The sequence below is a fragment of the Hetaerina americana genome, unplaced genomic scaffold, assembly GCF_022747635.1.
Source record: "Hetaerina americana unplaced genomic scaffold, ioHetAmer1.1.p SCAF_4, whole genome shotgun sequence".
Classification (NCBI taxonomy): Eukaryota; Metazoa; Arthropoda; class Insecta; order Odonata; family Calopterygidae; genus Hetaerina; species Hetaerina americana.
In genome coordinates, this window is record NW_027286985.1 from 12,576,921 (window position 1) to 12,589,719 (window position 12,799).

The 12,799-nt window shown below is 39.2% G+C and overlaps 1 protein-coding gene across 1 annotated transcript in view; it reads right to left on the reverse strand.

Annotated features, from left to right (window-relative positions):
- The window catches only part of LOC139692071 (T-box transcription factor TBX18-like), a 130,929-nt gene continuing 118,130 nt past the window's right edge, over window positions 1–12,799 (reverse strand). Inside the window, exons 8-10 of the mRNA XM_071590102.1 lie at window positions 7,896–7,960; window positions 2,187–2,330; window positions 1–277 (exon numbers count right to left, since the gene is read on the reverse strand). Of these exons, the coding sequence (XP_071446203.1) occupies window positions 1–277; window positions 2,187–2,330; window positions 7,896–7,960 (486 nt within the window). The remainder of the gene's footprint in view (window positions 278–2,186; window positions 2,331–7,895; window positions 7,961–12,799) is intronic.

Below are 12,799 nucleotides of genomic sequence, written 5' to 3' on the forward strand. Positions count from 1 at the left end.
TCACTTCAACTTGGATAGGTCTATTACATCTGCTGGTAGATGGCCATAGTGTGAGAGGTTATTCAGCATGCAATGTGGAGGGGGCGACATTTCATGGATTGAGGTGGGATGTAAAAGGGGTTGAGATGAAGGCCACCCTTCCAGTGGCCCTTCACCATAGAGACTGACTCCCCGAGGATGCCTGATGATGCCATCATATGACATAGCACCTTGTGGTGGAACAACAAACTTCACTGGCATGGTGAGTGGAAGCCTTGAGCAGTAATACTGATAATCACTGAAAAGAAATTGGAAGAATTTAATTAGATATTTATCGTCGAGTATTTGGGAATATTTGTTCAATTGCTTTTTTCATAAAATATTTTTTGAGCTTCATGATTTAACTAACTCCATTAAAAATATTCATGATATTCAACATGTTACTATTATGATAAACCATAGATAGCTCTTATAATTTTCTAAATATAACTTGACATAGTTGAGATAATTATCATGGGAAACATTTTTAATTAAGGAGTTCATGGATAGAAATTCAAACAGTGACTTTTTTTTCTTTTCTACTGGTAATTTGATGGTACGAGGATAGGCTGAAAACAAATGCACATACACTTGTAGACCACAATTAAAAACAAATAGCAAGATTGGGCAAAAAGTACATTGAAGTGCAAGTCTTAAGTTTCAAAATCATACATTTATTTTTCAACATAGTCACCGTTAAGGCTAACACATTTTTCCCAGCGTATAACAAGTTTTTTCATTTCGTCACTGAAAAACTCTTCTGACTTTTTATCGGTTCAATTTTCAGGTTTTGCAGAGCCTCTCCAGTTGTGCCCGAGGTGTGTGAATGAGCATTGTCATGTTGCAAGATTTATGGCACCAGGCTGCCTTTAACATGACAAACTCGACATTGGAGATGTTTAAAGGTCTGTATGTACTGAGAAGAATTTACCATTGTCCCTTGTTCCAAAAAATCGGTCTCATCCCAAAACACAGTCAAAAGAAGTTTTTTTGTGGATGGTTGTCTTTTGAACTTATTCTCACTCACAACCACGAAATTTTGCGACCCATCAAATTACAGTACCTATCTATCTATCAACAGCATCACAACAGCAACCAGAACTTTCAACAGCATCGTCACCATAAACAGCCTTTAAATGACGATGAATCTCAGTAAGAGTCACTTTTTCAGCTGTTAAAAATTCGACAACAACATGCTGTTTAACTTGCGTTGACATAGGACTAGAACACATCTCTATACTTCCGCTTCTCAAAATATACTGGATGAACGAAATGACCTCAAACCTGTGCATGCATGTTGAGGGGGAATGTTATTTCCACATGCCATTAGGAGTGCTTCTGAAGGTCATTTTGTTTGTGGTCTACAAGCATGTGTGCATTAGTTTTCAGCCTAACCTTGTAAATTATTTTTAGCTTATGTCAAAGACTCAGAAAGAATATCATCTCTTTCTGAGGGAGAGTGATATTTCCATGTTGAATGAAAATATTCTGTTCCCCATCTACTGAAACAGTTTTTCTCAGCCTTCTCTAGATTGAAGAGTAGTCGTTTTATTTTTTAGAATTTGGTACATAACAAAAAATGTTATGGTTGTTATTACAGTGCATTGTACTATTTACTGAATATGAATGACAATTACGGGATAGTCAAAACTGAAATGACCTGTTAAATATAAGGTACTTTAATGAAGCATCAGAATCTTCTAAACCTAATTGTCATGGAGAGATGGAAATTTGGGCTTAAGTGTGTGGTAATCAAGTCATGGGAGCCTGGAGGAAGGCACTCCTTAGTGGTTACCAAGTACTTGGTGTGGTACTTATATTGGAGCCCTACATAGCACCTTGTAGCTCAACATTCACTGAAAGAATATGCATGTATTTTACTTCACATTAATTATGCATCTTTTGTAGTAAGGAAATCCTCTTAGATGGTACAGAAATCCTTTGTCATTTCTGAATCGACCCTTTTCCAAACAAAACGCAGAGTTTTTTGAACAAATGATGCATACCTCGAGGTCATTAAATAAGCCCAAACTACATTTATCCATTCAGGCATTAATACATATACATATTGATGTGAACAAAATTAACAGATGAAAGAAATTTTTATTGATTCCACTCTACAAATGTTTGACTATCAAAGTTGATAATTACAATATTGTAAATCTTACCTGGGTGAGGGAAACCCTGAAACTTGAGGTGGTGGGAGTTGAAGTCGATGCTGGGCATCTGAAAAATGAGTGCAATGTAGGGACATTGGTGGTGGTGGGGATGGAAAGGCCATTGGCCCCTGCCTGCATTCCTCTAAGACATCCCTGTAAATAGATTTAAAGACTTGAAATAACAGATTCATCAGAAATGGCAAGATTATTTTGGCAAGAACCAGGAATTGTCTTTCAAAGAAGTGATGTATTTTGAACCCATTGATCCATTTTATGGTTAATTCCAATTTTAAATTATCAAAAATACAAATACATAGAGGAATAATATAGTATTAATATTATTTTCATTTCTTATATTCTTGAGGAGGAACATAGAATACATCAGGCTGTATTTGTCTGTCGCATGAATTTCAAAAAGGCATTCGATTGAGTACACTGGGCAGAATTAATGAGTGTATTACAGAAAATTGGAGTCTTGGATTGATAGAACACTAATCCATGATCTGTACATGTCACAGACCGTACGCTTGTGAGTGGTGGATGAAGAATCCAGATGGGCAGGGTTCAGAAGAGGAGTAAGGCTGGGATGTCCATTATCACCTGTACTTTTCAACATATATGTATAGGAAATGGTAAAAAGAGACATGGGAATAACAGGAGGTAAGAATAAAAATGATAGAGGTATTCATAAAATCAGATGGATTTGTGGATGACCAAGCTGTAGTGTGTCAGTCAGCCAAGAGGTTGCAAAACTCTGCTGGGTGCATTGGAAGATTAGTGCAATTGGCATGGGATGAGAGTAAATGTAAATAAAACAAGCCCCAGCTCAAAATGAAATAATACAAAGTTATTCAATTTTCCAAACAGAGAAAGGCTAAGTATAATGTTAGAATAGGAGGGCAAGTACTAGAGCTGGTGGAACAATTTACCTATCTCGGAAGTGTTTTGGACCATAAAGTTCAAAGCAGTAAGGATATTAGGAAGGAAAGTGAATTAGACAAGGAAGTTTTCTTAAGGAGGAGGGAATTGCTTACAGGGACGTTGAGTAAGGATGTTAAGAAAAGGCTTGATAAAACTTTGATATGGAGCGTAGTTATGTACAGCACGGAAACATGGCCATTGAAATGGGATGATAGGCATAGATCGGAGGCTTTTGAAACGTGGGTGTGGAGAAGGATGGAGAAGGTGAAGTGAATAGGACAGAAAGGAAAAAAAAAACAAGGAAGTGCTGGGCATGGTGGGGAAGGAGAGAGGATTGTTGGGATAAGTAAATAGGAGGAAGGAATGATGGTTTCAAGACGTTTTTATTGACGATGGGATGTTGAAGACTGATAGAAGGAAGAACGTTGACCAGCAAGGAAGGCGTAGGAATAGGATAGGCATAGGCACAGTTGGACAGAATGAAAGGAGGAAAGAACCATGTGGAATTGAAGAGTAGCTCACTCAAGTGCCCGATTTCACATAGTACCTTTTGTTAGGGTAGATGAGTAAATATATTTTTGTGCATTTTTAGTCAGAGTCCATCCAATACCTACCCTAGCTAATAGAATATCAATAATAATATTAATGACAATAGTGGATGGATAATTTGATTAAGCAGTGATAAGCTGGGGAGGGATGGCAGTGGTAGAGGGAGGTGTCATGCGAACTGAATCAGCCAATTACATTTAGAGATGATAAAGCTTGTTAGTCTGTTGCCATCAGATTGTACTAATCTTTGGATGAAGTAGGGGATTAATGTGGCCTAATGTAAGCCTTATTGAAATATGTGTAAAGTTGAAGTTCTGAATTCATATGAAGGCCTTGGTAAATGTGGGGCTTTGAGTGGCATAAGATGGAGTATTGTTATAGAAACAATGGAAGAGTTTTAATTAAAGACACATGTATAGAAATAGGAGAGAATTAAACATGAAAATACAGTTATTGAATGAAATTTATTCAGACATACTACCTTGATCAAAAATTTCCCGGAATTTATTCAGAAAATTAAAAATACAAGTTTATTCATCTAAATCTATATTGTCCCCTTCAAAGTAATCCCCATCGACTGCAACACACTTATGCCAGCGCTTGATCCAATCCTCGAAACATTTTTTATATTCGGTTTTCGGTATGTCCATCAGTGCTTCCTGCGATTTTTCCATTACTTCCTCTCGGCTGCTAAAACGCGTTCCCCGTAATGGTTTTTTAACTCGATTGAACAGAAAGAAGTCACAGGGAGCCAAATCAGGTGAATTCGGTGGCTGTTGGATGGTATTTGTTGCATTTTTCGTCAAAAAATTACGAATAATGATAGCACTGTGCGACGGTGCGTTATCATGGTGCAAAATCCACGAGTTTTCTGCCCACATTTCTGGTCTCTTTCGGCGAATTGCTTCACGCAAACGTCTCATAACGCCCAAATAATACTCTTTGTTTACTGTCTGGCCTTCTGGCAAAAGTTCATGATGCACTACACCGTTGTAATCCATGAAAACCGTCAGCATTGCCTTCTTTTTTGACTGAAAACGACGTGGTTTTTTTGGTCTCGGCTCATTTGGTGAACGCCATTCACTTGCCTGATGTCTGGATTGCGTGTCGTACTCATAAACCCACGTCTCGTCTCCAGTAATGATCCTTTTGATGAATGTGGGATCGGATTCAGCCTCGCAAATCATGTCTTTTGCGACGTCAACACGGTCTCTTTTTTGCATGAAATTGAGGTCTTTTGGCTGCTACACGACGGAAACCCAAATCATTAACCACAATGTCTTGGGCGGATCCATAGGCAATGTTCAAGTCCTCCGCTATTTCTCTGATGGTTAATTTGCGGTTATTGACCAACATTTCTTTTACTTTATCAATTTTTTCACCGACTTTCGATGTCGATGGTCTGCCACTGCGTTCATCATCTTCGATGACTCACGACCACTTCTGAACCGCTCGTGCCACTGGTAAACGACCGTTTTTTTAGAGAATCGTTGCCGAAACACTTTTCCAACATTTCCAACGTCCGTGCGCCACTAAATCCGTTTTTTACGCAAAATTTAATACAAGTTCGTTGTTGCAAATTTAAATCCATTTCTGAAATTGTAAAAAATCGCCAACACACACAGAGATAGATGTACTCTTGGCTACGTAACTTTTGCAAATGTCAAGTTATGACACTAAGATTTAAAGGGAATATCAACAACAGATGTACCAATTTAACAAAAAAAAACAGAACTCAAATCGGAACGATGGGAGCGCCACACGGTGGTTATTCCGGGAACTTTTTGATCAAGGTAGTATTTAGTCCAGGGGAAAACAAAAATAACCCTGTCTAAAGGTGCTCAATCAAATTGGAGTATCAGTGGTGAAGCCCATTTTTATTTTTATTTCATAATATTTATCTAGAATCAACATGCACCTATCACAAGCCACATTTTATCTAGGTGTACATTACAAGTCAATGTGAAGTGTAAGCATTAATATTTTAAAAGTGGCCTCCTCACTAGCACTTATCAGCAATTTTCAATAATAATTCCAATGAGTTTTTCAATATACTCGTATAATATTAAGAAGAACTTACATAAAAAATCCTAAAAGAATATAAATCATACATCAAAACATTGGGAATTATGTGATATTTGTTTGTTTATTTTTGGAACAAAAGTCAGGCTTCGGTAAGAATGTAGTTCTCGAGGGTCTAGGAAATTTCGATCAATGGTGACACCCCATGTAGAACATAGTTTGCAACTAAAGCCTGGAAAGAGCACGAGGAGGAATTTTATTGGCAGAATTCTGTTTTGCGGACATCTGCCCTCGCCGTCAATGTGCGCCTGCCCGTTGACGAAGGGAATAGACGGTGCAAGAACCTCGCTTTTCATCCATTAGGGATCATCTGCTGTTTGGCCTTACCTCGAAAGTCAAGTCTACTGCTTTGTGAAAAATAATGATATTTCCGACGATATAATCATGAAATGAGTCGTGCAGGATGGCAGCTTTTCAAATATACACTTTCGCTCCCGGGCTTGACTTGGGTCGTACCCATCCCAACTTTAGCGTGTTGGACGCACTAACACTCAGGTAACTGGCACGACAGATCATTACAACACAATCCCATTTTCTCGTTCGTGTCACTCATTTAGATATTTTGTTCAGATTGCTCGGTTGCTTCCTGGGTTCCCACCAATCTGAATTATTTTTAAAGGCGCGCTTTTAATAAGTTTGGTGCTATCCCGCGCAACGTCCCCCTCCGTCCGAGACCCGCTGACTTCATTTCCATTCATAAGAACATAGTACTATTTATTGCGCCCGAAAAATACTTAACGGCGACTATTATATCGCCTCGGTGTCATGCAGGGATTGGAGGGAATAAATAAGAACGACAGCTTTGCGTGTCACGGTTTGTCTGAAAAGGACAGCGATGTGATCGCGGAGGAGGCAAAGTTTTTTAAGGTGGAGACGAAAACTAATTCCGAAACCCAGAATGAATTTTTATTTTTATCTTTCTGAGAATTTTGAATCGTTTTTTCCACATTATCCCTGCCTATCGGGAGAAAAACAGGTGCCTTCCTAAATTGGAAAGGAAAGTTTTCTAAGAGAGAATGGGGAGAGGCGGGAAGGAGGGATTTCATGCTAAATCAGTCGGTATGGTCCCCATTGATCATAAGATAAAGTTTTTGGGTTCCCCAATAGAGGAGTCGGTGCATTACCGTGTCGATTGAATTAAGATAGCATTGCAGGACATGGGCAGAAGGGGGGAGTCCTACTTAATCTGAGTACCCATGGTAATTTAGATGCTCTAAAAATCTTCAAGTAGCGTGCACAATGGAAGTTTTCTTTAAAAATGGAAACCGAAAAATGAGGGCAAAATAAGCGATGAAATCCTAATTTCTTGCGCTCATAGGATAACTTCTTTTTGGAGCGGGAGAACGGTATGGGATTTACTGAAAATCAATGCTCGACGGCAACATTTTAAATGCCCGATTATATCTTCCCCTTTCGACGTTAATTCGCTTCAAAACTTTAATACACCTTAATTTCATCCTCAGAGGACTTTAATGTAATGACCAACGATATATCAGAGCAACAGAAGTTTTCAGTGAAATTACTGCTTCAACGTTTAACTGCTTCCTGCCACTCAGTTGATATGCATGATGGTGAACTATCATTTTCTAAGCTTCACGCTTTTATGTATATGGACAGTGATTAGGTAATCTCGCAACATGGTTTTGCGTCAGTCGTAAAGTTAGATTTAAATTTACAGCATCAGCATCAGTGAGGAATAACAATAGACAAAAAAAACAAATAATGAAACCACTGACGTAGAAAACATTTTCGACGGACAGGGAGCAGTCTATCGCACTGGCGGAGAAGGGTAGGATCAAGATCTAGAACATCTTTTGCAAAACCTTTCGAAACTCACTAGATTTTGAGCGAAAAATTGATTTTTATGGGAAATGCTTTAAAGAAGTTTGGGGAAATATTTTTAGGAATCCTCCTCCAATTGTTTCCTTTAAACTAGGAAAAATCTTCTGGGGAGTATTCTATTCCAACTATCCTCTCCGGATTATTTACTCGCGTTACTTTTATGTTAGACGGGAATGCAACTCAGTCGATTATTATCATTCTTAAGTAATCTTGTGAACGAAGAACACATTAGAATATTTTCGTATGTGACAGCTCTTACCATCCCTTAAGTACGTAACAATGCACCATGAAAATTATTTCGATAAGCGAAGAAGAATCACTCACCTGTTTCTCGATGCTTCACGGAAACCTTTGGCAAAAGGGTTGCTTGCTATCTTCAGTCGAGTAATCTGCAAGCAACAATTTTGAGCTTATTAGTTTTCAACTTAATCTATAGTAACAAGGGCCTCACCACTTTTAATGATTGGTTGCATAAAAAACAACTCAGGTGGCCAAACAATGAGTATTAGTACATTCCAAATACTTTAAATTGTTTAAGAAGACTAACACCTTTTCTCTATATGATAAATGGCATAGGAAATCAGCCGCTGTGCTTAATATAACTTATTCCGTCAAGTCTCAGCAATTGGCCATTCAATAAAATACATACATTTACATGTTATCCTTCAACTCACCACAGTCGAGGAAAGGGGTATGATTGCCCACGAAGAAAAAGGCAACGAAAAATAATTAGAAATTAGTATTTATTAACAGTTGAAGCAATCAGCCACCAATTATAAATGAGAAAACCTCAAATAATAGAAGCAATACTGACTAATTTCAATAATATTTCCTTGAGCTGTAAAGGGTTTTTTTGCAAATTGTTTTCACTTCACTGAACGTTGAGCCATGGAAGAGTGGAAGGTTAGGTATGTGTGTTGATTTCAACGGTTCATTATTTAGTGATATAAATTTGCAATTACGTGACTGAACGGAGTAGATTAAAAACTTTTCGAAATCTGATGTAGTTTCCTAAACTTTGTTCCTTGAGCGATATAGTTACCAACTAAAACGGAGCAGCATCTTCCATCCTCCTTGGGATTAAGGGCTAAGCCACGCACAGGGGACCCGGGGTGTGTCTTATTTCCATTGCTGAAGCCCCTGTGCGCGCTAGTTCCCATGGGATTCCCAGAGCGCTTCGATTTTCATCGTGCGTCGCAGGAGCTAAACCAGCAGGATTTCCACCGAAATAATACCCAAGATGGGACTCGAACCCTCGACCTTCGTTAGCGTGCGAATGCCTATTGCAATCGTCTACGAGGAAAACTTGGTGAGGAATTGTGTGTCCTACAGCAAACATCACTTTTCTTAATCTGTAATAAATGGCTTTCTCTATTTGGCCGAAATAGCCCTCCTTCCCCTTGCCTCGCACTCATCTTCCTAATTTCTCACTTCCGATTTCCTTCCGTAACTTCAGCCTTTCCGCACCTCCGTCCACTTCTTTCACCTTCTCAACAATTTCCCTCCATCTCTCTCGCTCTCCCGGCTCTGGTTTTGCCCGTTTTTCAAAAACTCCCCCCCCCCCCCTTCCCCCGACTACCGCGCAACCTGGATACAGCTACCGTGGCCTCAGCGCCAACCCTCACTTAACACGCCTTCCACACAACCTCCTTAACCTCCTCGCAATCTAATCACTGACCTCCACACCCCCGCCCTCTCTCTCCCCCTCTCCATTGCCGCTAATGTCCCCTTCTCATGCTCACCAATCCTCCTGGTCACTTCTACCTCAAGCGCACACACACGGTCGTGAATTTAATGAAATAGGCGTTGGACGTGATCTCACTGTGTAAGCACCCTTCTTCCAGCCATCTCGCCCAATTCACGCTCGGAAGGTTGTGGAACGGACGGCTATTCGTTATAGCTATGCATAACCAAATCATAGAGTAGAAATGTGTGAATGAAATCAATTTCGCGATATCAAAATTTTGAGTCACATTCATCACATGACGTAATAATAATCTCCAATGATCAACGCCGATACCACAAGAATAACGAAAATATTGGTTTAAATTTCTTAAAACCTTTTCCATAAAATTTAGAACATTATATCCGACATAAAAACGTTAATCCGACACTTATTTTCGTCTTCTAATTGAGATTAAATTTGTTGAGAAGTGATTGCTTCAGCGAAAGTTTCATTCGAAAAGCGAGCCGCGGAATTTAAACAAGAAGACATGCTCGCATTTGCACAAGGGTTGTTTTTCAAGTAGTGCAGGTATCATTGCACTACATCTTTCATTACTAAATATAATAAATACATTTAAAAAACAAATTTATAGTTTTCTTGTGTCATTCCGTGAATAATTGGTAATAACTGAGTTGAATAAAAAGGACCGCTCTTTGATTTTTTTGAAAACGAGCGATCCTAAATGATTAGAGCATTTCCACACAATTTAACAGAGAATAGAAAGCGAGGCAATTTATTCTTATGATTTAATAACTCTGCAGGGTAAAATCCTGCTGGAATTTGGCGGTAAATATTATCATTATTGTTTGGTAATCTTTCGTTTAGGTTCGATTTTTGATGGACCCAGGCTGACTATTGCACCATCTCTTAGCTTCATCTAACAAGACGCAACCTGACACCCCAAACACAATAAGCTGTTCTCCAAATACTTATTATCACCCTTCATATTGTCCAACATGCCTATCTTTTCCCAATCATCTCCTCGCTTGACTACGTCTTCCCTCCTATCACTTTCTTCAGCATCCCATCACCTATCAAAACGTCTACAGCCACCTTTCTAAACTCCTTTGGATTTCTCCCAAACACCTTCGCTCCACCCCGGTCACCATGCTTAATACTTTTACATTGGCATTTATAGCTGTCCATTTTACCTTTTCTATCCTTCTCCTCTATCTAACTTCAAAAACCTTTTATCCACGTCTATCGTCTTGCTTCAACGACCATGTTTCCACAACCTACAAATATAAGCTCCGTATCAAAATTTTCACTACTCCTTTCTTATTATTTCTAGTTAACGTCCAGGTCAAAATCTCCCTCCTCCTTGCAAAAGCTTAATTGTACGAATTTCGCGGCGACCCGTGTCATACCCAAATCATCGGTAAAAATCGAATGGCACGAGCCAATCGATATGTTTAGGTCCTCAGCAACTTCTCTAACGGTGATTCGACGATTGTCCAATGCTATTTTCTTCACTTCACCAATGTTTTCGTCTGTTGTTGACGTGCTCGGGCTTCCCCCTCGGGCTCTTCGTCGTTCACATCTTCTCGTCCCTCTGGGAACATTTTGTACCACCGATAAACGTTGCTTCGGTCCAAGGCAGCGTCTCCATATGCCACAGCCAACATTCGGAATGCGCCCGCGCCCAAAATTTCGTTTTTCACAAAACATTGGATTCATTTTTTGGAGCAGACAAAAATCGAAGACAAGCCAAAACACGTCCAAGCAAAACAGCCGTGAACAATTGACTGATCATTCAAAACGGTCGAACTTTTCGGCATAAGTGCGAGACCTACTAAGTACCAACATAACGCCACAAAAAATCGAAAAATCAAATGTACGTAACCCGCGAAAATTCAAAATTCGCGATACGTTTTGAACAGACCTCGTAATTTTTGAAATCCACTCAGTTTGAATGCTAAGCTACCTGTGTATATTCCGTTTTTTCTATATGTATGGCGATAGCAACCGACTATATTCTAGGCATACATCCAAGGAGGTTTTAATCCATCGTATTTAACAGTTAAATTTGATACGAAATTCCTTTTTCTTTAGAGTGAAAAGAGCTTAAATGAAATTCAAGTGTAAAACAATAAGAAGAATTATTTACTGCACGGATTTAAATTCCATATCCGCATTCAAAAACACAACAATTATTAAAAAGTTGTTTTAGTAGTGAAGGCAGGAATCAACTCATTCTAAGCCTTATGACAAACCAAATACGAGGGTAGTTTGAAAGGTTCTCGGAATCACCACCATATCAGCGCTAGCCCAATGAGTTTTCCGCGTAGTAATAGATAATCCTTAATGTGTAAACAAGTAACGCGTTACCGCTCTGGGATCTGTGGTGCGGGCGCCTCTCTGTTTTTGTTCCCGTGTAGTGATTTGTGAAGATGGAAATAATTGAGATTCGAACAGTGATTAAATATCTGTATTTCGTAAAGAAAGGAATGAAAGCAAAGAGAATGAATTCCGAATATCAGCGCTCTCTGGGGGACTCAGCTCCTTCATATTCAACTGTTGCTGAGTGGACAAACGAGTTCAAGTTTGTTCAGGAGAGCTTAGATGATGATCCTCGTAGTGGTCGGCCAAAATATGCCACCAGCCCTGATTTTATTGCAAAAGTGCATAAAGTCGTCATTCAGGATCGTCGACTGAAAGTGCGAAAAATCGCTGAAGCTGTACAGATGTCATCTAAATGGCTAATATCACATTTCAATAGTGGAATTGGATATGAGAAAATTACCTTTATAAATGGGTGAGATCCTAGATGGGTGCCACGACTCGACGCAGGATCCCAAACACATCGCGATGGGTATTTCCAAACAATGTTTGACCCGTTTTAAGAGACCGCAAAAAGAGTTTCTTCGCCGGTTTGTGACCACAGGTGAAACTTGGTTCCACTGCTATACCACAGAGACAAAACAGCAGTCAAAGCAGTGGGAGTATGTTGAATCACCACCACCAAAAGAAGCAAAGGCAATTCAGTCAACCAGGAAATGTGATGGCTTCAGTTTTCTGGGATGCGAAATCGATTCTACTGAGAGATTATCTTCTAAACGGTCAAAAAACTACTGGAAAATGCTAGAGGGCCAACTACAGAAAAAGATACACGCAAAAAGGCCAGGTTTTATAAGGAAGAAAGTCAAATTTCATCAAGACATTGCATGCCCACACTTAAGTGTCGTTGCTATGGAAAAAATACGTGAACTGAGATACGAATTGTTGCCTCATATGCCTGATTTGGCTCCTTCAGATTTTCATATCTTCCTCAAACTCATAATTTTCCTCCGTGGACGGATATTCTCTTCAAATAAAGAACTAATAGCCGAAGTAGACTGGTATTTTGCAGGCCTGAAAGAATCTAGTATTCGAAATGGGATAAAGACATTGGAACATTGCTGGACCAAGTGCATTAGTGAACTGGAAGATGACATTGAAAATAAAATGTTTCAATGAAGTAAGTCGTTTATTTCTATTCCATTCCGAGGACTTTTCAAATTAC